Source organism: Mirounga angustirostris, unplaced genomic scaffold (assembly GCF_029215605.1).
Source record: "Mirounga angustirostris isolate CCGP_5_RB_7025 unplaced genomic scaffold, mMirAng1.0.hap1 SCAF_1, whole genome shotgun sequence".
Taxonomy (NCBI): Eukaryota; Metazoa; Chordata; class Mammalia; order Carnivora; family Phocidae; genus Mirounga; species Mirounga angustirostris.
Window position 1 is genome coordinate 79,264,122 of NW_026991709.1, and position 15,725 is coordinate 79,279,846.

The 15,725-nt window shown below is 46.6% G+C and overlaps 1 protein-coding gene across 2 annotated transcripts; it reads right to left on the reverse strand.

Annotated features, from left to right (window-relative positions):
• Positions 1 to 4,172: 4,172 nt before the first annotated feature.
• Positions 4,173 to 11,579, reverse strand: AHSG (alpha 2-HS glycoprotein). 2 transcript variants are annotated; one of them, XM_045863672.2, is made up of 7 exons: positions 11,142 to 11,579; positions 9,741 to 9,851; positions 9,290 to 9,374; positions 8,759 to 8,922; positions 7,374 to 7,475; positions 6,162 to 6,245; positions 4,173 to 5,522 (listed from the first exon to the last, which is right to left on the reverse strand). In XM_045863672.2, exons 1-7 carry the CDS (start codon positions 11,352 to 11,354, stop codon positions 5,202 to 5,204), a joined length of 1,080 nt encoding a protein of 359 aa, XP_045719628.1. In that variant the 5' UTR covers positions 11,355 to 11,579; the 3' UTR covers positions 4,173 to 5,201. The 2 variants fall into 2 exon arrangements, with proteins under 2 accessions (XP_045719628.1, XP_045719627.1); XM_045863671.2 differs by having other exon boundaries at positions 4,173 to 5,537.
• Between the last annotated feature and the right edge of the window lie 4,146 nt (positions 11,580 to 15,725).

The window sequence follows — 15,725 nt, forward strand, 5'->3', positions numbered from 1 at the left end:
TTAGTGTTTTTCTTTCTGTTATCTTGTAGTTTTCATGCCTGAGTGTGTGTAAATATAAATATGCCTATATACAAAATTAGGATCATAATTTTAAAACCTGCTTTGTGATTTCAAAATATATTATGAATATTTTCCTATATGAATTATTATGTTTTTGTAACATGATTTAAACTTTCTGTGTAGTAGTCCATGGAATGGATGTAACAAAATTTAGTCAGTCATCATTGCAGAAAATTTATGATGTTTACAATTTCTGCTCTTTTAAATAATGCTGTGCTGAACATTGTGAACATTCTTAGCTCTGGAAGGTCATGAGAGGAGGGTTAGAGTCATCATCTACAGAATGGACATTTTGTTTTCTCTCTCTCTCTCTCTCTCTATATATATATAGTGATAAGAATGCTAGTAAGTTAGCATTGTATTTCACATATTCCTAGTGGTCCTTGGGGGTTTAGGGGCCTGGGTGGGGGGGTAGGGAAAGGGCTGGAGGCAGGAGGAACAGTATACACTAGCACCAGCAGTATTTTATGAAAGCAATTAACTGGGAAACAATGTTAAGAGTGCTATATTATATAGGTTACATATTCTTGCTTTAAATCTTAAAGATGAAAAAAATAGAATTTTCTTTGTGATGAATAAAATTTTAATTGTTGGGTGACTGGGTGTTATGAACCAAACTGGGCAAGATGCAGGGATGGGAGTCAGTTGGGAAGACAAATGGACCACTTGAGGTTTGCACATACATATATCTTATGATAGTGACATTGCATGATTTTGAATCATGCAAATTTTAAATAGTGGGATATTAAAATAGCAATAAAGTCTCACCTTATACACAAAATTAGAAACAACTTGAATTCCTCCAATTTTAAAAATTAGCCAAAGATTGGGGCACCTGGGTGGTTCAGTCTGTTAAATGTCTGACTCTTGATTTTGGCTCAGGTCATGATCTCAGGGTCCTGAGATTGAGCCCTGCATCAGGCTCTGTGCTGGGCATGGAACCTGCTTAAGATTCTGTCTCTCCCTCTCCCTCTGTCCTTCCCCGCACCCCCTATCCCCAGCTCATGCACACGCATGCTCAATCTCTCTCTCAAAAAAAAAATTTTTTTAAAGATACAATTAGCCAAAGATTGAGTATTTTTTAAGTAAGTACATTGTAAGCCTTATTTATGACATTGCTGTATGACTGTCCCATGGAAGAGAAATACCCAGCACCCTTTGTCAGTATCATGGGGATCACACTTTTTTTTCATGAGCAGCAAAATTTTGATGAGTGATTTTGATGACCGCTATTCCATTATTCTAATGTTCGATGTTATCATAGTTGCAAATATTAGTATCATCCTGACATTCATCAAACATTGTTAATTCATGGTGGTGTTACAAGTACTGAAAAATACACCTGAAATTCAATAACCTTGGAACATGAGTTAGATGTGATTAAAAAGCCACTAAGATGGCAAGTAAGTGAGACACATGCAATGCTATTTATTTAGGAGAGAGCAGTCTGAAAAACATTAAAGAAGATGCTTAGAAAATATAGAGTAGCATTAATGCAAAAAATGTGCTATAATAGCAGGAGACTTAACAGCTCCATAATTCATCCTCTCTAACTTATGTTTATTCTTGTGAAGACAATTTTCTAGGATATGCACATTTTGAATAATGTTGAGTCTTCAGGTATGTATCTCTTAGATAAAATAAATCATATAGGAAATTGTTCTAGGTAAATTCAAGTGAGGAAATCCTAGAGACATTTGGAAATGCAATGTTGGAATTCAAAAAAGTGACCCAAACTGGAGCTGTAAAGATGGATGTTATCTGTGCAAGACTGAGAGTTTAAATCATGAGACTTGCTAAGGAGAGAGTACACATTTAAGAGAAGGTCAAGAACACAGTCTTCTGAAGCCACCAAAATCAGAGGACAGGAAGCAGAGAGGGAGAATACTTCCTGAGAACCTAGCACGTGTCAAGAAAGTTCCAAGCATATACTTCTAGCATCTCATTGAATCCTCGCTGTCACCCTGCCAGGCTGCTGCCCACACCCCGGTTGTAGAATGAGGGCAATGAGACGTGAGAGGTAAAGCAGCTTGGCCCAGGTCAGTCAGGTCTGTTGGATTCACTGCTTCCTTGAGAGGCATGAGATCAAGGCATGGGTAAGCCTGACATAGAAAAATCAACTGCAGGGGTGCCTGGGGGGCTCAGTCAGTTAAGCGGCCAACTCTTGATTTTGACTTAGGTCACGTTATCACTGTCCTGGGATGGAGTCCCACATCAGGTTCTGCACTCAGGGCTCAGGGGGGAGTCTGCTTGAGATTCTCTCTCTCTTTCTCTCCCTCTACCCCTTCCCCACTTGAGCACATGCACTCTCTCTACAATAAATAAATAAATCTTTTTAAAAAAAAGAAAAGAAAAATCAACTGCACAATTTCAAGACAGAGAGGAGAGAAGGTGAGGTAACTCAAATGAAATGATCCAGTGCCCTCTGCCTCCATGAATGGCACCACCATCTACCCAGTCTGAAAGTCATAAATCCAGGAGTTATCTTTCACTTCCCTCTTTCTCACCCCTATATCAAACCTGTCAGGAGCTCCTAGGATATCTACCTGAAAATTATATCCTGGCTTCACCACATCTCCTGCCCACCACCTTACCCTAAGGTACACACTCCTCTCTCCCCCAGAAAGCTCTAGTCCTCTTCTTATCCCAGCTACAACCCATTTTCCCTACAACAAAAAACAAATGAATACCATTGAGATTTGGGGCATTAGCTAATCATTATTCATTGTTGGGGCTTCATTACTGGGGCTGACCTGTCCATTTCAGAGTGTGTAGCATCCTTGGCCTCTGTCCAGTAGCCCCCCAAGTGAGCGCCTCCACTGACTTTCAAACATCCCTCTGGGGGAAAGGTGATACTGCTCAGCCCCACCTCACCCATCCCCAGGTTGAGATCCACGGAAGCTGGGTGATCATTTAATGTAAATCAGATTATGTCACTTACAACCTTTAGTGGTTTCCCATTTTACTGAGAATAACACCCCAGTTCCTTCCAAGGTTGGCAAAGCTATTCATGACCTGGGCCCATCTACTTCTTTAACCTCACCTTCTAGAACCCTCCTCCTTCTCCTCTTACGCGCTTCGGTCCAGCTTCCTTTCTCATCCTTGGCCACATCAACCTATCCCCTGCCTCTAGGCCTTTGTGCCTGTTAGTCCCCTGGAATAGCTTCTCCTTTGGTTCTTCTGGATTGGCCCTTCTCTCTTCCTTCAGGCTTAAGCACCAATGCTGATGTAGGTGTGAGGCTGCCAGTGGCCATCCTGGCTAAGACTGAAGGCAGGCCTTGCTGAGAGATGGAGGCCGGGGAGAGACGGTATCCTTTGAACTCCTGGATCCTGCTGTGCCTTAGATAGGACTCATCCATTTGAATTCCCAAATTCACAGAGCAGTAACATTCCCCTTTTACTTATGTTGGGTTGGGTATCTACCACCTGCCCTTGAAAACACTGGGACTAATACTCCATGTGTTCCCTCACGGCAACACCTGTGTGTAGCAAGGGTGGAAAGCACATGAGTGTCTTTTAGTACTGGGTGAAAGTTGCCTTTTCAGGGTCTTCTTTCAAGTTCCCTTAAGGAAGAACCAGAGGTGCTCAAACCCTCCTGTTCCCAGGTCTCTACTAAATTCTCTCTCCCAGCATCCTGCCCCATTATCTCCTCTCTCTTTCTTCTTCCATCTCTTCTCATCTTTTGCCCTAAATATGCTTAAAAATCCTCTTTCCAGAAAAGGAAATCTTCCCTCGACCCAGTTATCCTTTTGGATTCCATCCTATCTCTCCCACCATTCACCATCAAACTGCGTGAAAGAGAACGCATGAGTCCCTCCATTTCCTCATCATCTACAACCAGTTGAGCCCCTGCAAGTAGCTTTTACCCTCATCCTCCCAGTGAAACTACATCTGCCATAACCTCCAAATCAGTCAGCTAACCCATGGATTTTTCTTGGTCCTATTCTCATTGCTCTTTCTGCAGCATTTAGCCCAGCCAACCATACCTTCCTCATCTTCCCTGGCTTCTGAAATACGTAGTGGTTTTCCTACCTTCTGGTTACTGGAATATTGGCAAAACCTCTAGGAAACAGTAATAAGGTATCAACACTTGATCCGGTCTCTTTTGTTCAAGTGAACCCACTCAACTGGTTGTTAGTCTCACTTCTTTAAAATTCTGTCGGAAAGGGTCTATCCTTTACATTGCTCAGAACAACTTAATGCTAGGAGGCAAAACAGTGGAATTGTCTAGTTACCATTCTATACTATACGAGTATCCCTCCTCTATTCATACTATAAACCAGAGCTTTAACTTAAGGTGTTAAAATGGATTGGCTAGAAAGACCAATCCTCTGTTATGAAATGAAGTGTATACAGTATAATCAACAGTTATTTTAAACATAAATAATGAAGAGGTATAATTAAAGTGAGGCTCCTGTGTTAATTACCAATTTTAATCCCCCCTTACCTGGACATTGGGGAAAACCAATGGTTGGTTTGTACAAAGTTCAGGCACCCTGTCCTCCTTTAACAGTATTTTCTGACCCTCATGAAATGAAAACAATGATTTTCTCATAAGGAAATGGGCTCATTCTATGGCTTGTGAGCAGGTCCTGGTCTCATTTTTTTTCCCTGTGTATAGTAATACTGCTGATTTTTGTTCCGTTTTATTTCTATTTTCACTTAGATTTTGCCTAGGGACATTTGTGATATGGTTATTTTGAAGGTAGGTCACATGTGAGCTTGGAGGGAATAAGCAATAATCATAACCACATTTCAGCTTAGAACCTTCTTTACTAAGGAAGGTCCTTCAGTCGCTTTTATTAACAAGAAAATATGAGGTTGGCAAGAGCACCTCTCAAAGCCCCAGTTCCAGTTGTTTTTGTGAGGTCAAAGAAGGCAGAGAGCACGATGGTGGTGACTTAGCATCAAAACAATCACCATCAAGTTGCCAGCCTTATACCTTCCGTGAGACCTAACATTGCCCCTCTGCTTCCATCCCCTGAAGAATGAAGAGAAGTTGGGATTGAAGACTTGATATTAATCTAGACGTGTGTAGCACCTGCTTTGAAGGCAAACAAGACCCCCTCCCACACCCAGACTTGGAGAAAATGGTGGCTATCTATGTTCCTGGGCCAAACCTTCTCATCTCTGACCTACATCTACACCTTGTAGTATCTGATTCTCCCTGGGCAAGGACGGACCACTGGACCAGGACCAACAACAATACCAGGCTGCACCGCCTTGGGGGCCTTGCCCACATGGAATGCTTCTCCTGAGGCGGACTCCACAGAGGCCACCCCCATGAAGGCATGGCGCAGGTCGTAGTGTGTGCGGTGCCCTGGCAGAAGCGCCTCGGGAACTGCCACCACCATGGGTCCCACCACCAGGTCGGCTGCCGGCAGGTCAGCCAGGGAAGGTGCAGGCATCGCTGGGTCTTCCACGGGGGTGGGGTTCACTGCATCGGGGCTGTCTGGTTGGGGCTGCGGGAGCAAAGACTGGAGAGAGGACCAGGTCCAGGTTAGCTACCTCTCTGCTCACAAGCAAGGCCACTCATGCTTCTGGGTGAACCCCACCCAATTCTCTCCCAGTAACAATTTTTATTGGCAAGGAATCTGACCAAAAAGAACTACCTAGGTGCAAAGGATTGTCATCAGAGCCAGAAGGAAGGGGTAACTGGCCTGTGGTAGCCCCTTTCTCACCAATTGTCTTGGGCTCGGTGGACTTATACATATGTCCCACGAGCAAAAGCACCCCGCTTTATAGCTTCTACCAGCAGTGTCACCTGCTTGTCACCTACACCTGCAGCCACGGGGGGCAGCCAGGCAGATCTGGCCACCTGCGCAACTCAGAGTACCAGCCCCACCCCCTGCGAATGGAAAGATGGACTTGTCAACCTCACACGAGCATTGGCCCTGTCCCGCAGGCACTAGTTTCCTAGAGGGGAAGGCATGGTGGAAGTATCCTTTCATTCGTTGACAATTCCATATACCCAGAGCTATTTAAGATTGTGGGGCTCACAAGGACAGGGCCCAAATGCCCTGTCATTACTAACATTGCATATATGTTAAAGGATCATTGTATTCTGAGGATGAGGGCCAGTATACCCACGATGCCCTTACCTGTGGTTGGAACACGGTGCAGGTCACGGCCACATCTTCTCCACCAAACTTCTCCGTGAGTGTAGCCTTACAGAAGCCATATTGCTGCACGCAGAAAGAGAAGAGTTATTTGAACTGGTTTTAAGAAGTGGATTTTCTCCCCCAGTTTCACTGATCCTCCAGGTTGAAGGAAAAAAACCTTCAATTCTTAACTCCTTAAAAAAAAATTTTCCCCTAAAAGTTTCTAGTTTCTGCTTATCGAAGATATACAATATGTAATTCTAAATAGAAGGCAGAAAATCCAGGTATGCTTTGAGATTGTAAGAGATCACCCATAAGGGGCGCCTGGGTGGCGCAGTCAGTTAAGTGTCCGACTCTTGCTCTCGGCTCAGGTTGTGATCTCAGGGTCATGGGATAGAGCCCCTCATTGGGCTCCATGCTCAGTGCAGAGTCTGCTTGAGATTCTCTCCCTTTCCCTCCCCACTGCCCCTCCTGCTCATGCTCTCTCTCTCAAATAAATAAATAAATAAATCTTAAAAAAAAAAAGAGAGAGATCACCCATCATCCCAGAAATTGTGGTGACCCAGGAAAACTTTTGTCAACATACATGTATTTCTTTTTTATTTTTAAACATATTAAAAATCATTTAAAAATTGGGATCATTGTGACTATACCATTTTGTACCCTGTGTTTTTCACTCACTATAATATGATAACATTTTCTTATATCACTCATTATTCTTTCAAAACCTAATTTTTAGGGTCTGTATAATTTTCTATTTACTAATGTACCATATTGTATTCAATGATGCCCTCCTGTTGGACACTCGGGTCTCTTTTGGGCCATTTTGAATCCATGATCAATCATCTCATTAGATAGATTTCTGTCAAACATCTCTGATGATCTCTTTAGGCTAGATTCCTAGAAGTGGACATTACGGCATCAAGGACTTCAAAGATTTCATCTTAGTGGTGTATCTAGAAAATCTACAACGCACTCCTGGAAGCCGGGTATGACTTGGCCCAGTTAGGAAACAGCCTCTGTCTTTCTCCGAACCCCAGGGGCCTTCAGTGGGGCGATGATTGGTGACAGCTCTTCAGCGGGGAAGGCCTGGCATAACCCAGTCCCACGGGGAGTGGGCATTTTTAACTGTTCTCTCTGAGGCCCCAACTCGATGTGAGGACGCTCTGTTCTACTGCTGGTTTTGCCGTCCGCACGGCGTGGCCCGCTCACCTTCTCTGCCAGCAGGTTGCACTTGGCTGGATCGGTGGTCTCTTGAGCAGCGCAGTCCGTGGCAGCCACGGCAAACTCCACATACGTAGAAGGTGGAAGAGGCTGAGGAGGATAAAGGAAAATGCTTAGGAGGCAACACGACTTCATGAAAAGGCAGGGAAGGAGAAGCTGGAGGGGAGGAGCAAGGGCACTGGGGTTGCACGCTCACCGAGAACACACTGAGTGGCCAGCAAACACGGCCCCCGTGGCCACCACAGGTCAGTTATTGGGGCTCTGTGTTCTGAAGGGCTTGTATACAGAGGTGAAGGAGGTAAAGGTAGCCACTGCCCATCATTCAGGGCAGAGATGAGTTTCCAGAGTGCCCACCTTAACTGACCTGAGTGGGAGCCCAGGGCCCTCCCCTCCCTTGGCCTTTCCTCTTTTTAAAAAAAAATTGTTTTAAAATTCCAGTTATTTAACATAGAGTATAATGTTAGCTTCAGGTGTACAATACAGTGATTCCCGGCCTTCCCTCTTGAGGCTGCACTTGGAGCCCTAAGATTCAGGTTACTCCAAGATGGGGTGGGAAAGTGAAGAGATTAACACCTCTCCCACCTATCCTATCATAGAGAGCACGATCCAGTGAAAAATCTAAAGAAAAGTAGAGAAGACACTTGTGCTTTTCTTTCTTGTAGCATTTGGATGCTTACAACAATAAAATATCTGTTATTTGGTGGTATTGTCTGGGGTGGGGGTTTCTGAGAATCACATGTTCTGGTTCATCAGAATCACCACCTATATGTAGAATGCATTTCCAAGTATGCCATGGCTGGTATCCAGAAGACCGGTTTTCTTAAATATTAGAATTCTGTTGCAATCAAATGTGCTCAATACTCCACTATACAATTAAATTTTTGTTTCGGTGATTCAAAAGGCACTTTAGGATCCTGCCATCTATATGCCTATCTGTGTAAGTAGGTTCACGCCTTTATAAGTATCAGTTATGAGAGCGCTGACGACCAGTGGTGATGGGTGACAAACACGTGCAAACCCGTGAACTTACAGCGCGTGCTTCTGGATAATGCCAGAACTCGCACCTGCTGCCCAGCAAGCCCTGGTGGTAACCAGAGCTGAGGAACCTGGGACAGGCAGCGGCTGGCTGTTTTATGTTAGGGTGACTCCCCATGGGTGAGGTGCTGAGGGTCCTCTCTGGATCCTCGTGACACTCGGTGTCCTCATACCGCTCATACCCCTAAGGACCCCATCTTTCCCTTTTCTCCTACCACCAGCCTTGCCTTCCTGTCGCTGCCCCTTCCCCTGCTCTGTCCCTCACCGCTGTTTTACCACCTACATTCCCCCAGTGCCGCCAGACTGCCCAAAGGCCTGTCCAAAGGTCTCAGTCTTACCACAAGTTGAGCCCGAGAGACTTCCACCAGCTGAAAATAGGAACCATTACTCTGAGCGTTGAAGGCGGTCAGCGCAACATCCACGGCGTGCACTACCTTGGTGTCGTTAAGCGGGGCCAGCAGGGGGCAGTCTGGGCACACCTTGTGCACGTCCTCGGCTGAGTCTACGCACCGAGAAGAAACCAGGATGGGTTGGAATTCTCCAGGGCGTTCGCCCCGGCTCTAGCTTATTTTGAAAGGCCTAGGACATGCTCCAGATGGCTTCAGCTGCTTTCTCTGCTTCTTACTCAGCCTTCAGGCGGCTCCTGTCCTGCTGACGTTTCTGCAGGAGCCCCTCTCGTCAAGGGGAATTTTCACCGCCAACGACAACAACTCCTTAAACAAAGTTTTACGATTCCAGATCCCAGGAAATCGGGCTCCTTCTTTTCCTCACCAACAAAGTGGCTAAAACTGCTTACACTGAAAGCAATTCAGGTCCCTTCCTCACTCTCTCCACAAGGTAAAAATAAGAATAATCATCATTATCTCTACCTGGACTGGAATCGCATTTGGCAAACAACACGGAAAACTGGCCATCCTGTTTCAGCACCCGGAAATCACAGTCCCCTTCCACAGCCTGGAGAAATAAACCCACAGTGAGGGCTGGGGAGGGGAGCTGGCCTTTCATTTCTCACTGGGAGTCCGGGGGTGGGGGGTGGGGTGGTCCCTCAGACATGATGTCAAAGATGAGCCTCATGAAATCACCTTGACTGAGTGATATTCAAACATGATGCTCCCTGGTTTCAGAAAGGGCTACAAGAAAGTTGAGCTGTTGTAAAAATCCGCCCCAGGGCAGGAAGCATTAAATGGTCATTTTAGCAACTGCACGCTGGCTAGCCATGAAGAGAGCCTGGGAAGCTGGGTAAAATGGGCCTGCAATTTGCAGAACCACCGGGGAACTGGCTGGGGCACCACCTGCAGTCACCCTAGGAGGGGCACTCACATGCTCCACTGGGGGCCTCACGGTGCAGTTGACCAGGGGGGTGGGGTCCAGTACATGGCAGGTGGTTTCCAGCGTGTCTATTTCAAGCTCAAACACCTCTCCCATTGGCCGCTGTGGAGACACAGAATGAAGCGGTGAGCAGCCTATTCCTCTGATCCCGTTGAGCGGACCAAAGTGTGAGCCCCCATTGGGCTTGAAGTTAGCCCTGTTGGAGAGGTGAGGGAAAAGTCATTCCTGTTAGTCAGCACCTCCCCCCAGCTCTGCCCTGGCCTGTGGACAGGACAATGGCCAGGGCTTCTCAGGTCTTCTCCTGTTGGCTGGGCAAGCTCTTAGATGGTGTTTGCAAGGAAGAAAGGGCCATGGGCTTGGGCAGGTCGATGGAACCACAGTCATCACTCTGAGCTCTATTTGGAAGCTAAAAATGAGCATTGATACTTAATTTTTAAAATTTCACCCTTCAAGCAGTGCTTTGCAAAAATCAGCTTTGGACTTTTTTTCAATCAAGTGGCAAAGTAGGGTGGCATAGGATTATATCTTAGTGTTTCTTCGTCTTTTCCACCCCTCCCTCTACTTCTTTCCGCCTTCCCTCTCATCATCTCCTTTCCCTCCTTCCCCATTTTCTTTTCCTTCCCAAAGGAAAAGTTGTCCTTGGCTTTTGTCTTTGGGCTTGTAGATGCCAGGATGCGAAGTTGCTGCTCTCTACTGCCTCCTGCTGGGGGTGAGGCGGCAGAGCGAGCCTCCCTCTGAGTTGAAACTGTAAGTCACTAGTAGAGTTGGGAAGGAGTAACAGTGAAGGCAGAGATAGGGGAGCTTGGGAAATCCTTGTAGTTGTTCAAAATATCATTTGAGGGCTTTTATTGTCTCACACACCTCCTCACCCCCTGTCCAGCACCCTCCTGAGACCCTTGACTACAACCCAGAATGTCTCCTCTTTGTTCCCTGCCCCACCAACCCCTGCTCCTCCCCACCCCCGCTCCCTCCCTTGCTCCTGGGAAGAAACCAGAGAGTTTGCCCCTCTGCAGGTTCCTCGTGCTAGCAGATGTGATCTTTGAGGCACCCAGTGGAGCTCCGCACGCAGCTTCTTTGGGCTCACAGCAGGGTCACTTACCCATAATCCTATGCCACCCTACTTTGCCACTTGATTGAAAAAAGTCCAAAGCTGATTTTTGCAAAGCACTGCTTGAAGGGTGAAATTTTAAAAATTAAGTATCAATGCTCATTTTTAGCTTCCAAATAGAGCTCAGAGTGATGACTGTGGTTCCATCGACCTGCCCAAGCCCATGGCCCTTTCTTCCTTGCAAACACCATCTAAGAGCTTGCCCAGCCAACAGGAGAAGACCTGAGAAGCCCTGGCCATTGTCCTGTCCACAGGCCAGGGCAGAGCTGGGGGGAGGTGCTTACCCGAGGCCACAGTCTGACTTTGTCAATCTGGTTCAAGATGTGCTTGTAGCCTCGAAGCACGTGGCTATTGATGTAGTCCACGGCCGCCAGCGCTGCTTGCTCTGTTTCCGGGTCATCACAGTTCGGTTCGTTATAAGCCAGAGTTGGCCCCACTGGGACAGAATGGCAGCCCCAGAGCTGAGCGAGGCAAAGGAGCAGGGCGAGGGACCTCATGGCTGCTCCGGAGAGGCCCTAACAGCTGAGTGGATGGCTGGAAGCTTCAGGAACCAACCCAGGTGCTCTGCTGCAAAAAGTAGGCCGGTGGAGGGCCGAGGGCTTTATTTATCTGTCGGAGCCTGCTGGAGGAGTTGCATAAGGACGTGGGATGACTTCTGTTCCGGTTCCAAGTAAACCCCTGCAAACATCAGCTCTGGAAAGGCAAACAGGTTAGGACATCACTGGTCCCCCAGAAATCTGCCAAAGTCAATGCTGCTGGGGGCAGGCGGAGGTGGGGAGGGGAGGGAGATGCTCCAAAGTCGGCTTGGAACATGGAGGGGGTGAGCCATGCACCAAGGTGAGGAGGGGCCCGCACGGCCAGCCCTGTCATGCTCACGGAGTGTCCCTTGCTGGGATCAGGGCCTGCCAGGGGGTCTGCGAGGGGAAAGTGGGGATAGGCAGCAATTTGATAAAATCCTCTAATGTCAGAAAGAATGAGCACTGGGTGTTACACGCAACTAATGAATTCCTGGACACTACAACAAAAACTTACACTGTACTGTATGATAGCTAATTGAATATAATGAAAAAAAAATTTTTTAAAGAAAGAAAGAAAGAATGATCTCCTCCTGGAGGGAAAACAAGGCCCGCAGATGTAGCAAAGATACAGATGGTCTAGAGCGAGCAGGAAGAGCTACTGGAGATGCTAAGATCTTGGGTGAGAGCCTTGGAGAAAAGAAGGAAGGAAGGGAGCGATTTCTGCCTGAAGTGTGGAACAGGGGTGAGAGGAGGAGTTTCCCGAGGCAGGGTTGGGTGGGCTGCTTTGCTCCCTCAGACCACGCTGCCAGGGCCCTGCACAGATGGGCACCAACCTGGGTGTGGTCTGTGTCCCCCACCCCCAGTGCAGCAGAGGGGCGCCCTGGTCTAACAGCCACTCCCTTGGCAAAGCTCTGGTTTCGAGTCCTTCCCTGCAGGCTGAGATGCTTTGGGGGCAGCTAAAAACACAGATGCCTCTGTAATGCCCTTCAAGGCCTAAGCAGAATTAGAGTCAGTCTTTATGGCCAGAGCACGGGGCCAGAGTGTTGGTTCCAGGCATTGCTTGTAAGTGGCCCTTGACAATCCCAGGTGTGGCCTACAGGAGTGTGGGCAGGATAGTGAGAGGCTTGGAAAAAATCATAGAAGGACCTGGCTTGGTTTAGCCTGGAGCAGAGAAACCCTAACATGAAGTCCCACCTGTTCTTCAAATATTTAGAGGTCACCATTAAGCGTAGATGGATTTGTTCTGTTCTCTGATATTGAGAATAATATTTCATCTTGAAAAAAGAGAGAAGCTTTCTACAAAGGAGCGTAATCCTATTGATTTGCTGGGAGCTGAAAGGTAAGCAAGAGGGAAGTGTGATGAGGCCAAGGAGGTAGATGTAAGGACTGTTCACATTTACTTCCAGGTACTCCTATGGTCATATGGAATCTTAATGACCGAGGCTCAGAAGCTGTGGTTGGGGCTCCAGGTTCTCTCTGAGAGTGAGGTCCTGGCTCTTCGGGACACAGAAGCTCTGGTCATCTAGCAGGATGATCTTCAGGACCAAGGGTGACTTTCCATCCACCTTATGCAACTTTGTGTGGATGCAATGCTTTTCTTTTAAGTAATCTTTTAAGATATAAAATATGGTCATTACTAAAAATTTGAAAGTCACAAAAATATATGCAGGGAGTACATACTTCATAGGTCATAAGCTCAGGTGTATGAAATACAACTTTATTTTCCACACACACTTGAATTTCTGAGTCTGAGCCGTCTTTTGTGAAATTTAACCTAGTCACTTATAGGTAACCTTATCTCCCAGATGCTTGGTAGCAATCCGGTCCCATTTAGGTTGACCCCTTATGCTTCTTCTGCCCCCTAGGGTTAGAAGGAAGCCTGAGTGGGGAGGGGGAGACTTATGCAAATACCACTTTAGTGTATTTAGTGGGGCAGAGAGAGGTGCCCACCTCTGCCTGTGCAGCTGGAGTTTGCGCTGGCCCCTTCTGCCAGGTAACCATCTCTGCTGGTGCTCAGGTACATCCACCTGACATGTCCCCCCCCACACAAGCTAATGTCTCACTTGCCCCCATTTAGTCCACAGTAAGACATCCCTCCTGCATCCTCTGATCAGGGGTCCCTTTATCTCAGCCCTGGGACCCTTTCTATACCAAAAAAGGCCTTTTCTCAGCTAAGTACCACTCCCTTCTTTAACCCTGGGAAAATTTGGCTCTCGTGCCCACCCCTGGCATGGGGGGCTTCATGAAGCTGCATTCAAGCCCATCTGCCCAGACACTGGAAACATGGCCCCACCACCGTGCTCTGGTGCTATTCCGCCACGCAGGAGACTTCTCCCCGTGATGTGATGTCTCCCCATGCTACCCATGCGCCCCTCCCCTGCCCCCCACCCCTGATGCGAGATTCACCTCTCCTCTGCTTTGGGACTCCCACACTGGTCTTGGGGTGGTTCTGCTGCCACCCCAACCTGAGGGTGGGGAGGGGGGAGAAAAAAGTTCCCTTTGATCATTCTTTTTGATCATTTTTCTTTTGGTATCTTTGTTCGTAGATCTTCCATGGGTGACAGTTTCTAAAGCATGAGGTATTGTTTTATTTCACTGATGCTAGAAACACAAAGCCTGTAGTAAAGAGTAATTGATACCTCACCTGTCACCCTATCAGATATAAACAGCACTCGTCCACAATCTCATCATCCAGAGGTCAACAGTGCCCATGGTTCTTTTTCTTTCCTTCTTTTTTAATGGTGTCAATGGTCTGTCATATAGTCTTTTTTTCCATCTTGTCTTTTTTTTCCATGCAAAGAATTGTTTTATATATAATTGAAATCATATGGCACATACAACTTTGTCTTTTTTTCATTAACATTGTAACTTGAATATATTCCCATGTCATTAATGGCTGCCTATGATTCTCTCGTGTGTGTCATAATGTATGTAACCACTTGCTTATTGCTGAGCGCTTAGCCTGTTCTCAGCTGATCATTATCATGTACAAGCTGCAATGAACTTTTGTATTTAGGAATCTTTGGCTATCTAGTTCTTTTTGCAGGATGGTTCTTACTGGAGGAATCATCGATTCAAATAATTTAGACATTTTTAAAGCTCTAGGTTTTTCTGGCCAAATCACTAACTGTGATCAGAAAGAATGTGCCGATTTATGTCTCTACCATTCAGCTGGTGTAGGTCACGTTGGGTATTGTCTCTTTTCCTCTGCTATTGTTTCCATGCTGACTTTTGTGGGAATCACATATGGGAAAATCACCAGAACTCTTTTTAAATGTATTTTATGAGTATCTTTGGTTATATCTCAACTTCTCCATATGTCTAATACTTACAAACTGAAATACCTGTAGAGTCAAGCTTAATAAAATGGTCCCTTAAATTTTTTTTCAGTTTCCTTAGGTAAAAATGTTGCCATTTACCTACGGACAATGAAGAAGAAAATAGATGATATTTTGGTATGTCTTCCAAGATACTTGTAGCAAAGGGTGTCCAAGGGAGGCTACGGGTACTCACTGTGCCTGATGGCACCAATTTCAAACTGGGGAAGATTTTCACATGCTGAATGCATGCACTTATAAGTTATCTTGGGTTAGTTTCATCCACCTGGCTCCGACTTCTTTGCATACCAGCAGGAGATAGGTATTTACTCCATTTTCTGCTCATTAGTCTCATTATTTTATTACTTTTCTGTGCATTAATCTCTGAGGCCCACATCACTGTACTAAAACAATAATTTCCATTGACACTACGTCTGAGTGTATTGAGGCTATCAGAGGTTTGTTCAAGCCGGTTGAGGAGACCAGGCCCAAGGGCCTGAGGGCCAGAAGAGAGTCAACAACCTGCAGGGCATGGCAGCAGGGCACTGGGCAGAGCTTGCTGGCTGGATCCCCCATGCGGCTGGTGGCGGGGTTCTCAAGATGGCAGCTGAGGATGGCACCAGGTCTTCTGAAGTCAAAAGTAGGGCTCTCTCCTAGGGCGGCGATGCATTTGAACTCTTCCGAGGCTGCCTCTGTGTTTATAATTACCAATCAGAAGCCAAGACGAGAAGGATTGTGGCAAGCTGGGGTCGGAGCTGCTGGGCGTCGGTTGTGTCGGGGGCCCTGCAGGCAGACGCGGGTCTCAGAGGGGAAGGGTAGAGCTAGAAGGGGCTGCAATACCAAGTCACGCTTTGAGAACAGAGGTGAAAGCTAGAAACCCAGCCTCTCACAAAGCAGAGCATGACAAGTGGACGTCAGCAGAAGCCAGAGGGATGATTGGTTTTCACAGGGAGGAAGTCACAGTGGTTGGTGCTTTAATCGCTGGGCTGGATTTCTGGCTCTGCCCTTTTTGGTACTTAAAGGGCCTAGCCCC